An 18978-nucleotide genomic window follows, 5' to 3' on the forward strand; every position below is an offset into this window, starting at 1 on the left:
GACCTACCCTACCCAGCATGCAACAGGAGTGACGAGCATGCGCGGTAGCCCGGTATAGGTTGTGTCGCCATGACGGCATCTTGTATGTTGTGATATGCACGCTCTGAAAGTAAACGTTAAGAACTCAGCCAACACTCCTCGTCTGCATTATTCATAAATAGACGGACAACACACACGCTGCTTCACACGCCGCTGGATGTAGCCGGCAAAGTATTCCCATGCTAGCTAGCAGGTCTAGCAAGCACGCGTCATTCAGTCCCAAACGGCCCGATCTATCCACATTCAGAATTGTCTGGCGGTCGTAAGTGATCCCGGAGTGACCACGCTGTAAGCCAGCCATGAAATTTGCAGAATTGTCCGGTATTTTTGCCAAATGTTCCATCTTTACCAAGAGCCCCTCGACGCCGGGCAACGCCATCTTGTTAAGAAAAGGCGTTAACAAAATAAAAGCATGTAAACAACATACGCAAATGTGCGATAAAATAATTGTCGGCGTTACTAGATTGATGAGTTAACTCATAATTAACGCATTAATTTGCCCATCCCTAGTATATATATACGTATATGCATATGTATGTATGTATATTCATATATGTATACATATATACACATATATATATATATATATATGATTTAGGGCTATATAAATGATAAATGATAAATGGGTTGTACTTGTATAGCGCTTTTCTACCTTCAAGGTACTCAAAGCGCTTTGACACTACTTCCACATTTACCCATTCACACACACATTCACACACCGATGGAGGGAGCTGCCATGCAAGGCGCCAACCAGCACACATCAGGAGCAAGGGTGAAGTGTCTTGCTCAGGACACAACGGACGTGATGAGGTTGGTACTAGGTGGGAATTGAACCAGGGACGCTCGGGTTGCGCACGGCCACTCTCCCCACTGCGCCACGCCGTCCCTTAAGTAAACATTGATTGATTGATATATATACACACACATATATGCATGTCTATTTGTGTTGGCCCTGCGATGAGGTGATGATTTGTCCAGGGTACCATGCCTTCCGCCCAAATACGGCTGGGATAGGCTCAAATCCCCTCTCCACCCCGACAGGGACAACCAGTAGAAAATGGATGGATGAATTCTAAAACGCACACATTTTTATTCAATGAAATTGTCAGGATAATTTGATGTAAAAAAAAAAAAAATTCAGTGCCCCGAAAAATATTTCGTAATAAAGACCCAAACTAACTTCCATATTCACCCTGTTGTTTTATGTGTGTTACATGGTGTCATCGTATTTGTAATAATTCAGTAGTATAAGTAGAGTTGAGGTATGATGCAAGTGAGAAATTATTTATTTAAAACATGAATTCTTCTTTCTTTTTTTTTTTAGATTACCAACTGCGGACCAATATGTAAAGCTTGAGGGGAAGCTTTGTATCCCTTTCTTCCAGGACTTCAACGAGAGAATTAAATGTTCTTTTGACCTACCAAACTTGAGATTGTCTTTGAATTTCACTTCAACTTTTTTTAATGCCTCTGATTAGTTGATTTTTGTGTTTGTAGCTTGTTTTTATTTCTGTATTGTCATTGTCAAGGCTTCTGAAAATAAAGCACGTTTGTAGTAATTAAGCCATTTGTTATGAGTAATGTTTTTGGTTGCAAAACATAAATTTTTCCCATTGCGATAAAAGAGCCTGTATGAATCCACAACATACTTCAGGGTGTCCAAAGTGCGGCCCGGGGGCCATTTGCGGCCCGCAGGTCATTTTTTAACGGCCCTACGGCACATTTTAAAAATACGATTGAAACATTTTTCAAACGTAAAAGTGATATAAAGGAGCAAACGGGTGAAATGTAACAAGAAAATGTTGCAATGTTTACTGTAATAACACAAAGCTGCCATGCAGGCGGTTTCTTTCTTTAAAAAATAATAAAGAATCAAAGTCCATGTCATTATGAATTATTGACCTATTCAAGGCTCCAATTACGTCACGTTAAATTTTCCACTGACATTTTTTGGGGGGAAAATGTTGCATATTTTGTGTTTGCCATATAAAAAAACTGAGCTGTTTTTTTTAAAGAAGGGCCTAAAATGAACAAACAAAAAACATAAACAACAATAAAACTTATAATTGGCGGATGGATTTAAAGTTGATCTCGAGATTATTGTGTTAAAAGTAAGCAGTAAAAAAATGTATAATTTATTTTCTAACACTTTAATGAGTAAGACCCTTTTGTATCCCCAATACTTGTATGGTGAGTTGTTTTTTAATGTCATTGCTCAAAAAATAGTAATTAATTAAAATCAATGGTGTTATGAGTTATTGACCTTTTTAATGCTCCAATTATTATATAATCTCAAATATTCCACTTAAAAAGATTATTGGGTGAGAATATTGCATATTTTGTGATTTTTTTCCATTAAAAAACTTTTTTTTGTGTGACAAAAAGAGCATACAACTTAAATCTTTAAAACAGTGTTTCTTAACCTGGGTTCGATCGAACCCTAGGGGTTCGGAGAGTCGGGCTCAGGGGTTTGGCGGAAGTCAAAACACACCCGACTCATCGTGTAAATAAAAACTTTTCCCTATCGGCGTATTACGGTTCCGGCAACAGCAGAAGTCACACTGATTTGCAGGTGTGTAATTTGTTGTGGGTTCATGCACTGTGTTGGTTTTGTTCTTTGAACAAGGTGATGTTCATGCACGGTTAATTTTGTGCACCAGTAAAAAAAAACATGGTAACACTTAAGTATGGGGAAAATATTCACCATTAATTAGTTGCTTATTAACATGCAAATTAGTAACATATTGGCTCTTAACTTGTCATTATTAAGTACTTATTGAAGGCCTACTGAAATGAGATTGTCTTATTTAAACGGGGATAGCAGGTCCATTCTATGTGTCATACTTGATCATTTCACGATATTGACGTATTTTTGCTGAAAGGATTTAATAGAGAGGGCTTCACGGTGGAAGAGGGGTTAGTGCTTCTGCCTCACAATACGAAGGTCTTGCAGTCCTGGGTTCAATCCCAGGCTCGGGATCTTTCTGTGTGGGGTTTGCATGTTCTCCCCGTGAATGCGTGGGTTCTCTCCGGGTACTCCGGCTTCCTCCCACTTCCAAAGACATGCACCTGGGGATAGGTTGATTGGCAACACTAAATTGGCCCTAGTGTGTGAATGTGAGTGTGAATGTTGTCTGTCTATCTGTGTTGGCCCTGCGATGAGGTGGCGACTTGTCCAGGGTGTATGCCGCCTTCCGCCCGATTGTAACTGAGATAGGGGCCAGCACCCCCCGCGACCCCAAAAGGGAATAAGTGGTAGAAATGGATGGATGGATTTAGTAGAGAACATCGACGATAAAGTTCACAACTTTTGGTCGCTAATAAAAAAGCCTTGCCTGTACCGGAAGTAGCAGACGATGTGCGCGTGACGTCACGAGTTGTGGAGCTCCTCACATCCTCACATTGTTTATAATCATAGCCAGCAGTAGCTAGAGCTATTCCGACCCCAGAAAGCGACGATTTCCCCATTAATTTGAGCGAGGATGAAAGATTCATGGATGAGGAAATTTAGAGTGAAGGACTAGAAAAAAAAACAAAAATTTTAAAGTTAACGTAACGTAACTTAATACAATGGTTTTTAACAGTCTACATTTTTTGTGTGATCGTATAGTGGTTTTAACTTGCTTGTATCTTCACTGGTATTACAATCAATTCAATACAATATATTTTTAACTTGTTTTTTAACCAACATCATCCTTTTTTATATATTTATGAAATAGAAAATAGAAAAGTACAAAATACAAGACACGACATGACAAATAATTGTATGGACTTTTAGCACCCTCTGGTGGCGACTAGCAAAAATGACAGACCACGTGGTGTCCAAGCCAAAATGTCGGACAATTCAAACTTAAACATGAACGTACGGACACGTAACACGCACATAGTGAAACAATTATTACCTGCAATGAGTGATCGGAATGCACATACACACAATATGTGGTTAGCACCTCTGCTGGTTTCGATGTCTATGGGGGAAAATAATATTGACTTTAGTGCAAAATAGTAGTACACTAATGTGAGCAAAAACCAATAATGAATGTCACATTTTAACAGAGCCTTCAGCAAAATGTTTACTTTCACAATTTTATTACCAGGGAGACTGACACGGGCATTTAGCTTTTCCACACACCATCCTGACTCACGGTTTCAACATTTGGTTCTTCTTAAAACCGTAACTTAAAAGGGTTGGCTGAACAGCTATTAAGGGCGCAATTGGCGCCCATCTTAACTACCAAACCGTGACTTAAAAGGGTTGGTTGAACAACTATAAGGACTAGCAGGTCGTTGCTATTGTTGCTGGAAGGTACAGTACTCATGGACTACATTTTTGGGAAAGTTTAATTGAAATCAGTGGGCCATCCTTCAAAGGTCCATTAATTCCATCTGATTCCAACTGTTCCAACTTCCAAATTTTCAGACTGCTCAGCAATTATGTGCTTGATTTCAACAATGCTAAATTAATTCCAGGATTTCAGTTCATCATCAGCATTGGCGCAATCACACGCAATTCCTTCAGGTATTGCCTCATCTAGTTTTTAATGTTTAATAAAAAAATAAATAACGACAAAAAAAGATACAACAATACAACATTTCCACATGTTTTTACCTATTCAACCCATTCCACCTTTGACACATTGCACCATTCTGGAAACTCAAACTTCCCATTTTTGTAGTTCAAAAAAAGGTCAGGATTTTCCTGAATTCCTGCTCTTCTGAAGCCCTATTTCCACCCTTTTTTCTTCCACATTTTTCAACGCGTTTTAACTGTTCCACCGTCGAAGCTTTCTTCTTAATCAGAACTGGAAAAATTCTCAGTTTTTCCGAACTTCCGTATTACCATTTGTCATTTCAACATGTTATTACTTCAACAATTATCCACCGATTGAGAAATTGTCCAAGACATGAATAAATTGAGATTAGATAGTACTTTATTTATTCCTTCAGGAGAGTAAATGCCTTGGCAGAAGACACCACCTGATTAAATGTAAAACTACAAAGAGCAGATTGCCAAAGATGTCAAAGACTCTTATACCGCAGGATTTTATATTTTTTCAAATAATCATCAAATGAGACCAGGCAACAGCAGCGAAGGTCTGCCCGGCCGCCGGGCAGCCCATGCATATATATATATATATATATATATATATATATATTATATATATATATATATATATATATATATATATATATATATACATATATATATATATATATATATATATATAACAACCACACTGGCTGATGTTGCAAACCATGATTCAACCAATTTCATTATGTCTAACACATAGTTTCGTGCAATTTGAGTGACATTTTTCCTCAAAAATGTCGGTTGAGGCGAATAAAATTAGTAATTGATTAAATACTTAGGTATACCATTTATTTTCCATGTACCCTGCCTGTATCTCTAATTTGGAATCACTGCTATTTGCCACAACTACCACTAGATGGCAGTAAATATATTTTATTTGTCAATTTTGTGAAGTGAGTCTGGCCTGAACCTTAGCAGCAGTTGTCAATCTGGGACTTGAAAGTTTGATTTTTTTTTATGTAAAGTGGGTAAAAAAGCCTTTAAACCACCTGCTATTTTTGTAACGTTGCCCCCTTACTAATTATATATGAACAGTATATACCTTTACATAAATGTTTATTGTAAATGAGAGAGACTGGTTAACTTGGCTGGACTTGAAGAGGGAGATAAGTAAACATATCGGCTTTCTTGCTGCACTGTCAATAAAATAAAAAATGTGGAGGATTGATGTTCTTTCTTTTTAATTATTTTCCTTCTTAATTTTATTTATGTACACTTTTTCCGTCATTTAGGTTTGTTTGACTGTAAATATAAACATACAATATACATAACGAAACTAAACCTCCATTGTATATTTTACATAAATGTCCATGGTGTATTTTACACTAATAAAGTAGAATGTTTAGTGTCGATGTATTCACACATAAAAACTACAAATGTTTACACGTTTAGAAATTACACAACATTCACGCACTAAACATTGAATGTAAAAAAATAAAATAAAATATTGCTTCGAGAAAAAAACAATTCACGTACCGTTATAAAAATGTATGAAAAAAAATATATATATGGGTTAATAAAGCTGTGAAAACGATGATGCTGTGTTCCAAATTTGGATTATTTACCGAACTTGTGTGGCCTATGGCTTTACATTTTGTTACACACATATATTTTGCAATCTATTTTAGTTACTTTATTGAATTTACAACCCCCTGGCGCTGTTTTGTACTGGTTTTGTACTTCTTTTGTTTATTTTTATTATTTCTTGATTTTAGCAAATGAACAAATAAAGGTTTATAAAAAAATAAAATAAAAAAACACATTGAATGTGTCTTAACAGTATTAGCGTTGTCGCCCTCTACTGGTCAAATTTAGCACTGCATGTATTAAACTTACTAGTAGACAAAAAAAAAAAAAAATACACGTCCACGAATACAAAAAGACAGTCAGCAATTCCAATACAAAACAAACTAAATATATAAAAAGGACTATAAAAAACACAAATTAAATCTGCCTGACCAAGTTTTGTGATGAAGCTTACACGCTGGGATTTATAATATTGTTGCTGCTTGTCTGGATCAACGTGTCCCTCACTTAAAAAGGTCCGACAGCAAACAATGACTCGAGCACTAACAGTAGAAAAGTTATTCTTTGTTGTCCAGTCGTAGTTAAAAGTCCGATTTTTGCAATATATTTGGATTGTTTTTTTTTCAAGGGTCTTCTTCTACTCACCCTACTGCTGGTTCACTGTGACAGATACGCCTCGCTGTTGCGCCCTAAAGGATGGCGGGAGTACTGCATACACGAATAATCCTGGTTTTAAAGTGGTGTCCAAAGTGCGGCCCGCAGGTAATTTTTTAACGGCCCCACAGCACAATTTAAAAATATGATCGAAACATTTTTAAAACGTAAAAAGTGATATAAAAGAGCAAACGGGTGAAATGTAAGAAGAAAATATTGCAATGTTTACTCTAATAACACAAAGCTGCCATGCAAGCTGTTTCTTTCTTTAAAAAATAATAATGAATCAAAATCAATGTCATTATGAATTATTGACCTATTCAAGACTCCAATTACGTCACGTTAAATTTCCCACTTTTACATATTTTGGGGGGAAAATGTATATTTTGTGTTTGCCATATAAAAAACTGAGCTGTTTTTTTTAAGGAATGGCCTAAAATGAACAAACAAAAAACATAAACAACAATAAAATTTATACTTGACGGATGGATCCGAAGTTGATCTCGAGATTATTCTGTTAGAAGTAAACAGTAAAAAAAAATTATAATTCATTTTCTAACACTTTAATGAGTAGGACCCTTTTGGATCCCCAATAATTTTAGTGTGATTTGTCTTTAAGTGTCATTGCTCAAAAATAATAATGAATTAAAATCAATGGTGTTATTAGTTATTGACTTTTTTAAGGCTCCAATTATTATATAATCTCAAATATTTAAAATAAATTATTGGGTGAAAATATTGCATACCGTATTTCCTTGAATTGCCACCGGGGCGCTAATCAATTTAAAACCTCTTCTCACCCCTGTGCTTACCAAAGGCATGCGGTAAAAGTAAGCATGCACTAATTATTTTACAACCTCTTCTCACTCCGGCACTTACCAAAGATGTGCAGTAAAAATTTGAGTGTGATGTAAGCTCGGACCTTAAATCCTACTGAATAGCTCTTAATATTCTTCCCTTTATGCGATTTCAAATTACCGGTATCGAAATCAGCCTCCTCCATTTTGAAAATGATGACAGGGGAAGTGTCACTCGTGACGTCACAAGTTTGACCAGGCGGTAATACTAAGCATGCGCTAATTATTTTGGGAAGCAAATTTGACCCGGCAGTAATTCAAGGCAGGCGCATACTATATGCTCTGCGGCAATTCAAGGAAATACGGTATTTGGTGTTTTTTCCATTAAAAAAGATGGGGGGGGTTTTTGTGACAAAAAGAACATACAACTTAAATATTTAAAATCATTATATTGACAGATGGACTTAATGTTGATTTAGAGATTTAAAACTTGAATAATAATTTAAAAAATAATACTGAATAATGAAACATTTTTAATATTGTTTTGACCCAAACCCGTTGGAGTCCCTGGGATCAAACCTGAGTGGAGGGCGAAATGTATATGTTGTATATATATATTGTATTGTTTTTTACAATAAAAAAATATCCAAATGGATACCCCTGTTTTAATGGGTACATCAAGCCTATTTGAGCGATGTTCGGCGGGCCAAATGAAAAGCTTTGGCGGGCCGGATGTGGCCCGCGGGCAGCCAGTTGAGTAAACTGCAGTCGAATGTCCATGAGGCGTTCGCGTTCAATCTGAGAACTCGGAATTCACGAAATTCCGTAAATACATGGAACGCAGCGGTATTAACTTTAGTGAGTTTACCCGTGAAGTAAGGCGTAAAAGTGGACGGGAAAGACAACGTTGACTGTCCCACAGTGGAGTGACCTCTTCTAATATTCAAAAAGGTAATGTTCGCCATCATCGAGTGCAGTGTGGTTACCGTGAGCTAACTGTTAGCGTGACTCAGAAATAGAATCTACATCTTAGTGGCGGCCAATCAGCTCAACTAACTCCACGTTTGTGGGGATGGCGTTTGAATTTATCCTCACGGCTTTCATTCCATGCGATTGTTGCAAGCCATGGTGCTATCGATATCTAATAGTTAAGTTATAGGCAAGTCATTTGAAAAACCTAAAGGCGTCGTTTTTTTCAATGACGTAGTGTCTTATCAGTCGTTAAGGTCAGTATAAAAAAAAACGCCTTAATGGTGCTGCAACTGCAAAGTCTAAAATACTTCGTCCATAAGCGAGCATTTTTAGGTTTTAGCATCCGATTTTTTGTGTGTTAGGTCACTGGCCACGTCACGCCACTGGCCATGTTGTCAGTGACCTCCATCAAGAAACTCAGTATAAAATGTTAGGAAAGTAAATCCATGCGAGTGATGGATATCAACTGATCAGGAGTATTGTATCATTCAGCTTCAGCATAAACACACATTTAAAGTGCCCTGCAGCCACGCCTCAAGCTACATTATTTGTTAATTGTTCTAAGTTAAAGTTAAAAGTACCAATGATTGACACACGCCTCCAAACACGACAAGTTGAGTTTATACCAAAATGGATACATGGATGATACAGCAGAGGATTGGGAGAATGTCATGTGGTCAGATGAAACCAAAATATAACTTTTTGGTGTAAACTCAACTCGTCGTGTTTGGAGGAAGAAGAAACTGTGTTGCATCCCAAGAACACCACACCTACTGTGAAGCATGGGGGTGGAAACATCATGCTTTGGGGCTGTTTTTCTGCTAAGGGGACAGGACGATTGATGCGTGTTAAGGAAAGAATGAATGGGGCCATGTATCGTGAGATTTTCAGCCAAAACCTCCTTCCATCAGTGAGAGCTTTGAATGGTTGACCAAATACGTATTTTCCACCATAATTTACAAATTCTTTAAAATTCCTCCAATGTGAATTCCTGGAATTTTTTTCACATTCTGTCTCTCACAGTTGAAGTGTACCTATGATGAAAATTACAAACCTCTGTCATCATTTTAAGTGGGAGAACTTGCACAATCGGTGGCTGACTAAATACGTTTTTGCCCCAGTGCACATGATGTCATTGTGAGGAAAAAGAACATTTATTTGGAGGGGGGGGGAAATGTGTCCGCTATTGCTCGTTCATCGCCAAAAGACTCAACCGTCTTGCCTTAAACTAAACAATGTCGAAATCATACATTTATTGTAGAACAGACCGCTCTGCATATTGCATTTAGACAATACCCTGCAAATTTTCAAGGTTTCCTATTAATCTAACGCAGGAGTGCCCACACTTTTTCTGCAGGCGAGCTACTTTTCAATTGACCAACTCGAGGGGATCTACCTCATTTATATATATCATTTATATTTATTTATTTATGAAAGAGACATTTTTGTAAACAAGTTAAATGTGTTTAATGATAATACAAGCATGTGTAACACATATAGATGTCTTTCTTTCACAAAGACAAGAATATAAGTTGGTGTATTACCTGATTCTGATGACTTGCATTGATTGGAATCAAACAGTAATGATGATAACGCCCACATTTTCAAATGGAGGAGAAAAAAAGTTGTCCTTTCTGTACAATACCACATGAAAGTGGTTGGTTTTTGGCATCTAATTCATCCAGCTTCCATACACTTTACAAGAAAAACATTGGCGGCAAATTCCGTAGCTTGCTTGATTGACATTCACGGCACCCGAGGGTCTTGTGAGATGACGCTGGCTGCTGCCAGTTCATTATTATGAAAAAATGACAGAGAGGAAGGCGAGAAACACTTTTTATTTCAACAGACTTTCGCGCCGTCCCTTCCGTCAAAACTCTAAAGGCCGACTGCACATTTCCTATCTTCACAATAAAAGCCCTGCTTCATGCTGCCTGCGCTAACAAAATAAGAGTCTCGGAAAGCTGGCGTGCACAGCTTTCTGAGGGATCGCTTGTGCACGCCAGTTTTCCGAGACTCTGTATTTAGTTAGAGCAGGCAGCATGAAGCAGGGCTTTTATTGTGAAGATAGGAAATGTGCAGTCGGCCTTTAGAGTTTTGACGGAAGGGACGGCGCGAGAGTCTGTTGAAATAAAAAGTGTTTCTCGCCTTCCTCTCGGTCATATTTTCATAATAATGATCTTGCAGCAGCCAGCGTCATCTCACAAGACCCTCCGGTACCGTGAATGTCATTTAAGTGACGTCTTGGTGAAGATTGATGATCACTAATTTTTAGGTCTATTTTTTTTAAAGCCTGACTGGAGATCGACTGACACACCCCCCGCGGTCGACTGGTAGCTCGCGATCGACGTAATGGTCACCCCTGATCTAACGGATCGTGGCGCACCGCCATTTATTTTTTTATCGCTCCTAATTTTTCTGATTTACTTTACTCCGGTTCTCTAATCCATTCTATCTCCACAAGCCACTGACCGGGCTGATCAAACCCGGGAGTAAATTGGTGGGCAACGGCGGTCCAATTCTCCCGATGGTCAGTCCTCCCTTGGGAGAGGGGGACAAGTTTTTTGCGGGGGTGTAGAAAAAAAGTGTCTCTGTTTCTTAATGCCTGTATTTTTCCCCCCATCAAATTGATAAATAAATATAAAGAAAAGAGGAATTGACATGATCATCAAAATCTTTGTGACCAAATTGTCTCTGCTCCCTTAGCTCAGTACAATATGGCTGTCAGACACAGGAATGGATTAAGGCAATTAGGGTAAAATTGTTTTTTAAATGTCGTTTCTTTGTAAATCAGAGGTGTTAGACCTTATTATTCCAGGTAGAAAAGCAATACTGTGCACGATGTCCGTCAAATCTAGTTTTTGTTTTAAGTTATGAATATTCTTGCAGAAAAGCGAGTTGACAAGCAGCACAGTTCATGGCCCACTTTGTTGTTTGCGTCATGAGAAATATACTGCATTGAACTTAGGCACCTGTGATCGATCACCTGTGTCGTCTCCATAACAGGATGACCCAACCGTGTCAACAATGAGACAGAGCTGTTTACTCAGTCCAAGTGCAGTTCGACTGCCAGCTTTCTGATTTGAAGTGAGAATTTTTTTTTTTTCCGCATGTATAATGTCCACAGTATGTACGGAAAAGTAAGTACACCACTAACATTTCAGTAAATTGTTGTTCTTATGAGATTGTAGAAATGTATATTTAACTTTAATACATCTTGATTGGCAACACTAAATTGGCCCTAGTGTGTGAATGTGAGTGTGAATGTTGTCTGTCTATCTGTGTTGGCCCTGCGATGAGGTGGCGACTTGTCCAGGGTGTACCCCGCCTTCTGCCCGATTGTAGCTGAGATAGGCGCCAGCGCCCCCCGCGACCCCAGAAGGGAATAAGCGGTAGAAAATGGATGGATGGATGGACATATTAAAGGCCTACTGAAATGAGATTTTCTTATTTAAACAGGGATAGCAGGTCCATTCTGTGTGTCATACTCGATCATTTCGCGATATTGACATATTTTTGCTGAAATTCTGACGATAAAGTTTGCAACTGTTGGTCGCTAATAAAAAAGCCTTGCATTTACTGGAAGTAGCAGACGATGTGCACGTGACGCCACGGGTTGTACAGCTCCTCACATCCTCACATTGTTTACAATCATAGCCTCCAGCAGCAAGAGCTATTCGGACCGAGAAAGCGACGATTTCCCCATTGATTTCAGCGAAGATGAAAGATTCGTGGATGAGAAAAGTTAGAGTGAAGCACTAAAAAAAAAAAAAAAGTAGAGGCGACAGCTCCAGGCGGCGCCAGTGCGAGCGTTTCAGATTAAATTAAACACATTTACTAGGATCATTCTGGAAGATCCCTTATCTGCTTATTGTGTTAATAGTATTTTAGTGAGATTATAAAGTCATACCTGAAAGTCGGATGGCTGCAGTGAACGCCAGTGTCTCTGAGAGAAGCCGAGGAGCCAAGATCACAGCTGCCTTCCTGAGCTGCAGGATGAGGTCGCATAATCCACTCAAGTCTCCGGTAAGAGCCGACTAAATATCACAATTTTCCCATCCAAAAACTTGCTGGCTGTCGGTGAGAAACATGTTCGCTTGACCGCTCTGTGTTAAAGCTTCACAACAAACAAAGAAACACCGGCTGTGTTTCGGTCGCTAAAGGCAACTGCAATACACCGCTTTCCACCAACACATTCTTATTTGATCTCTCCATTATTAATTGAACAAATTGCAAAAGATTCAACAACCCAGATGTCCAAAATACTGTGTAATTATGCGATGAAAAGAGCCATGTGTGGTGCTTGGAGAACATGTACGCTCCAACCAATAACGTCAACATAAGCGTCATCATTCCGCGACGTTTTCAACAGGATACTTCGCGTGAAATTTAAAATTGCAATTTAGTAAACTAAAAAGGCCGTATTGGCATGTGTTGCAATGTTAATATTTCATCATTGATATATAAACTATCAGACCGCGTGGTCGGTAGTAGTGGGTTTCAGTAGGCCTTTAAAGTAGTCAAAGTTACAAAGTACCAATTATTTACTGTTACCACCATCGAATGGTAATGTTACTGTTTACCATAATGAGGACAATGGTAGGTAGGTTGCTAGTGGAATTCTCTTTATCTCCTCAAAAATGACATCACAGAGCTGGTGGAGGTAATGGGGCTTAAAAGTGTGACATCGAAACACAATGCATCATGGGTCTTACTGCGTCGAAATAGCAACTTTACAGGACTCTAGTTTTTTTTTTCATTCACAAGTTCCAAATATGTTGGGAACTTGCGGCATCAATAACCGCCACAATGGTTGTCATGATCGCTTCATGAGACAAACTACAATTTAGTGAGATTTGCTTTGTAAAAGCAAAGCTAAGACACTCAGATAGTGAGCAAAGAAACAGGCGGCGGATGCCTGGAATTTATCAGCGGTACAAAATGGCAAACATCACTTTTATGCCTTTTAGCCAAGGCATATATAGACAGGTAAGTTTGAATCAAAGCATGTTTTATTCTCTTTTGTATGTAGCATTTGGTAGCTGTTGCCTGTGAAACGTTTGTCATTTTGCCTGTCGTTCGCAATAATTTTGAGGGACAAGAACATTCTAAAGATGATAAACGCTTGAAGGATGCGGCTAATGGGAGTCACCGTTGTAGCCTTTAAAAGCCCTCTAAAAAAACTTAAAAACCTTCCATCAATGTTTTATATACACACTGCAAGTCGATATATATATATATATATATATATGTATATGTATATATATATGTATGTATGTATGTGTATGTATGTATATATGTATGTATATATATGTATGTATGTATGTATGTATATATGTATGTATATATATATATATGTGTGTATGTATATATGTATGTATATATATATGTATATATATATATATATATATATATGTGTGTATGTATATATGTATGTATATATATATGTATATATGTATGTATATATATATGTATGTATATATATATATATATGTATATATGTATGTATATATATTGTAGCTGAGATAGGCGCCAGCGCCCCCCGCGACCCCAAAAAGGGAATAAGCGGTAGAAAATGGATGGATGGATATATGTATATATATATATGTATATATATATATGTATATATGTATATATACATATACATATATATATACATGTATATGTATATATATATGTATATATATGTGTAGGTATATATATATGTATATATATATATGTGTATATATATATATATGTATACATATGTATGTATATATATATACATGTATATATATGTATGTATATATATATGTATGTATATATATATATATATATATATATATATATATACTTGCAGTGTGTATATAAAACATTGATGGAAGGTTTTGAAGTTTTTTTAGAGGGCTTTTAAAGGCTACAACGGTGATAGGGTTCAGTTTTTTCGGTACGATCCTGTCATAACGGGGGGGAGTTTCGCAGCTTGCTGTGAAGGTTGTTCTCCCAGGATGCAAACAGACTTTTCCGGACAAGGGTAGCAGGTAGGAACATATTTATTAATCTAACTACAAATCTTGGCAGGGCATGAGGTAAACAAATATAAACTAGGGCATGGAATAAAAACACAAAACTGCGGAATGAAACAAACAGCATAAACTATGGCTTGGAAAAAACAAGAAACTGTGGCAAGAAATAAACACGACTTACGTGGACACGGCATGAATCGAGCAACATGAACTGTGGTATCGCATGAAAACAAGCAATGACGCCAGGCTGACTGACTGGCAAAGACAGGCTTAAATGAGGGTCTCTTGATTAGAGCAGGTGTGTGTCCCAGGTGAAACTAATAAGTCGGCATGGTAACCAAACATACAAGGGTGCACAAAAACAGGAACTAATGGAGTCTTAAAACTAACAGAAAATAACAAAAACGTCATCCAGACCACATCATGACAGATCCCATGTTTTTTTTTTTGTATTTTGTATGATCCATTTTAATGCGGTTTGTTGCTTTAACATTGTAAACAAAGCTTTTATGCAACAAGTATGACAATGCAGTGCAAAATCACATGGCCTTTCGAGCTCCTCCACATTCCTTCCACTTGAGAAAACCTCACAGGTGCTCAATTGGGTTCTGGATTAAATACATACTTGGCCATTCCAGCACCTTGAATTCCAGCTCTCTTATGCATAAAAACGCGTGTCATCTTGAAGGTGTGTGCTCTTTATCAGGTTGGAAAGTTTCCTGAGGGAGGGGATGATGCTCTGCTTGACCAATGTCAGAGTAAATGTTCGAAATCATGTCTCCCTCAAAGAACCGCAGCTCCCCAATACGGATGCATTCCCCAGATCATGATGCTACCACCACCATGCTTGACACAGACATAGTATCTTGGTACTGACTTGTTCAGCCAGCTGTTGGCTTTGTGCTGAGTCATTTTAGTTGTTAGTAATAGTGATGGGCAAGTGAAACACACGAAAACAGTTTGAGCAAACTGTTTTCAAAATGAGTTCATGCTTTAACGTTTCAGTTAAAGTCCTGGAAAAGTGTCAAGTTACAGAACTTGCCGGTCAAATTAGGCAGATGGTTTTGTTATGTAGTTTTGACCCCAAGAAATTCAATGATAACTGCCTTTTAAATTATGTTTTTTTTTCTCGATGATTATGAGAAAGGAGTTGGCAAAAGCATAGGTTGGTTTTGCTTGGATATAACTGGTTGCTTATGAACACTTCTGGAACATTATCATTCCTTAAAGATTTTTGAAGACCATTACTTATTGAGTTTTTAAATAGGGGTCTTTGGATTTTTTTTCTCTGCAGCATCGCGTGGACATCGGGGGCGGTACCTCTGGATTGGCAGACCGGGGTGGTGGTCCCTCTCTTTAAGAAGGGGGACCGGAGGGTGTGTTCCAACTATCGTGGGATCACACTCCTCAGCCTTCCCGGTAAGGTTTATTCAGGTGTACTGGAGAGGAGGCTACGCCGGCTAGTCAAACCTGGGATTCAGGAGGAACAGTGTGGTTTTCGTCCTGGTCGTGGGACTGTGGACCAGCTCTATACTCTCGGCAGGGTTCTTGAGGGTGCATGGGAGTTTGCCTAACCAGTCTACATGTGCTTTGTGGACTTGGAGAAGGCATTCGACCGTGTCCCTCGGGAAGTCCTGTGGGGAGTGCTCAGCGAGTATGGGGTATCGGACTGTCTTATTGTGGCAGTCCGATCCCTGTACGATCAGTGCCAGAGCTTGGTCCGCATTGCTGGCAGTAAGTCGGACACGTTTCCAGTGAGGGTTGGACTCCGCCAAGGTTGCCCTTTGTCACCGATTCTGTTCATAACTTTTATGGACAGAATTTCTAGGCGCAGTCAAGGCATTGAGGGGTTCCGGTTTGGTGGCCGCGGGATTAGGTCTCTGCTTTTTGCAGACGATGTAGTCCTGTTGGCTTCATCTGGCCGGGATCTTCAGCTCTCACTGGATCGGTTTTGCAGCCGAGTGTGAAGCGGCCAGAATGAGAATCAGCACCTCCAAATCCGAGTCCATGGTTCTCTCCCGGAAAAGGGTGGAGTGCCATCTCCGGGTTGGGGAGGAGACCCTGCCCCAAGTGGAGGAGTTCAAGTACCTAGGAGTCTTGTTCAGGAGTGGGGGAAGAGTGGATCGTGAGATCGACAGGCGGATCGGTGCGGCGTCTTCAGTAATGCGGACGTTGTACCGATCCGTTGTGGTGAAGAAGGAGCTGAGCCGGAAGGCAAAGCTCTCAATTTACCGGTCGATCTACGTTCCCATCCTCACCTATGGTCATGAGCTTTGGGTCATGACCGAAAGGATAAGATCACGGGTACAAGCGGCCGAAATGAGTTTCCTCCGCCGTGTGGCGGGGCTCTCCCTTAGAGATAGGGTGAGAAGCTCTGTCATCCGGGAGGAACTCAAAGTAAAGCCGCTGCTCCTCCACATCGAGAGGAGCCAGATGAGGTGGTTCGGGCATCTGGTCAGGATGCCACCCGAACGCCTCCGAGGGAGGTGTTTAGGGCACGTCCAACCGGTAGGAGGCCACGGGGAAGACCCAGGACACGTTGGGAAGACTATGTCTCCCGGCTGGCCTGGGAACGTCTTGGGATCCCCCGGGAAGAGCTAGACGAGGTGGCTGGGGAAAGGGAAGTCTGGGCTTCCCTGCTTAGGCTGCTGCCCCCGCGACCCGACCTTGGATAAGCGGAAGAAGATAGATGGATGGATGGATGGGTTTTTTTCTTAGTATCTTGCTCACAGACAAAATCAGATAAAGTGTTCTGACATATCCTAACAACTTTCCTGGCTGGCTCCATGATGATACAAAAACAGGGGGAAAAAAAAACAGTATTATTAACGCACTCACCTTAGCGTCAACTCGTTAGGGGGAGTTGTGTCACCAAATTAGCTGATTGGTATGTAAACCATGTGATTGAATCGGGAAATGAAGCCGTTGAAACTTTATTGGCTCTTGATTTTAGTCACAACGAATCAAGCTTTAAAGCAGTGGTTGGTTCTGCTGCATTTTAGGTGAAGAGTTCGACACACTTTTTGAAGCATAAGTTTTGAATTGCCATTACTTGATAGTAAATGTACTGTGTACTGCTGTACAAGCTGTGTACTGGCTACTCTAAAATATACCCACGTATAATTTCTATAGTTTTGTCCCAAGCAGTTCATCAAGTGGCTGCGGAAATGTGAGAAATGTTCAAGAACTTCACACTTTAGTGAGGAATGGAATGCTGACACGCAAGATTCTATTTTAGATTCATTGTTTAATGTACAATGTAATCTAAAATCTTTAAAGACTGGTTATTTTTTCCTTTGTCCATTGTAACATTCTATTCATTCCAATTGTCAAGGCATGTTCATGCCAGTGACGTGTTTAGTTTTTTTTTACGTCATACAAAGCAGTAATGCCCTTGGAATTTTTATTTTCATAATTTTTTTGACTTTCAATTATTTGTCCCGATACTAAGGTTTTGGTACCGGTGCCAAAATGTATTTTGATACTTTTCAAAAGGCTCTATTTTAACAGAACAGTATTTGATACATTAAACATAACAATTTTGGCATTCGTGAAGTGAAGTGAATTATATTTATATAGCGCTTTTTCTCAAGTGACTCAAAGCGCTTTACATAGTGATACCCAATATCTAAGTTACATTTAAACCAGTGTGGGTGGCACTGGGAGCAGGTGGGTAAAGTGTCTTGCCCAAGGACACAACGGCAGTGACTAGGATGGCGGAAGCGGGAATCGAACCTGCAACCCTCAAGTTGCTGGCACGGCCAGTCTACCAACCGAGCTATGCCGCCCCACAGTAAACGACATTGTGAACATACTAGACCACTGTTTTTCAACCTTTTTTCAGTGCTGTACCCCCTGTGAACATTTTTTAATTCAAGTACCCCCCTAATCAAAGCAAAGCATTTTTGGTTGGAAAAAAAGAGATAAATAAGTAAAATACAGCACTATGTCATCAGTTTCTGATTTATTAAACTGTATAACAGTGCAAAATATTGCTCTTTCTTGAACTATTTGGGAAAAAAAGGTATAAAAATAACTAAAAACTTGTTGAAAAATAAACAAAAATTTCTACACATAGAAGTAATCATCAACAAAGTGCACTCTTTGGGGATTGTAATAGAGATCCATCTGGATTTATGAACTTCATTCCAAACATTTCTTCTCAAAAAAATAAATCTTTAACATCAATATTTATGGAACATGTCCACAAAAAAATCTAGCTGTCAACTCTGAATATTGCATTGTTGCATTTCTTTTCACACTTTATGAACTTACATTCATATTTTGTTCAATAAATAAACATATTAATAAAGGGTTTTTGAATTGTTGCTATTTTTAGAATATTTTTCAAAAATCTCATGTATCCCTTGGCATACCTTCAAGTACCCCCAGG

At 38.9% G+C, this 18978-nt stretch overlaps 1 protein-coding gene across 1 annotated transcript in view; it reads left to right on the plus strand.

The window, feature by feature from the left end:
- LOC133538697 (AP-1 complex subunit mu-2) overlaps positions 1 to 1602 on the plus strand; it is a 23380-nt gene extending 21778 nt beyond the window's left edge. Inside the window, exon 12 of the mRNA XM_061880414.1 lies at positions 1364 to 1602. Within this exon, the coding sequence (XP_061736398.1) occupies positions 1364 to 1389 (26 nt within the window). The 3' untranslated portion in view covers positions 1390 to 1602. The remainder of the gene's footprint in view (positions 1 to 1363) is intronic.
- Positions 1603 to 18978: the final 17376 nt, after the last annotated feature.

This window comes from Nerophis ophidion, linkage group LG20 (genome assembly GCF_033978795.1).
Source record: "Nerophis ophidion isolate RoL-2023_Sa linkage group LG20, RoL_Noph_v1.0, whole genome shotgun sequence".
Lineage (NCBI taxonomy): Eukaryota > Metazoa > Chordata > Actinopteri > Syngnathiformes > Syngnathidae > Nerophis > Nerophis ophidion.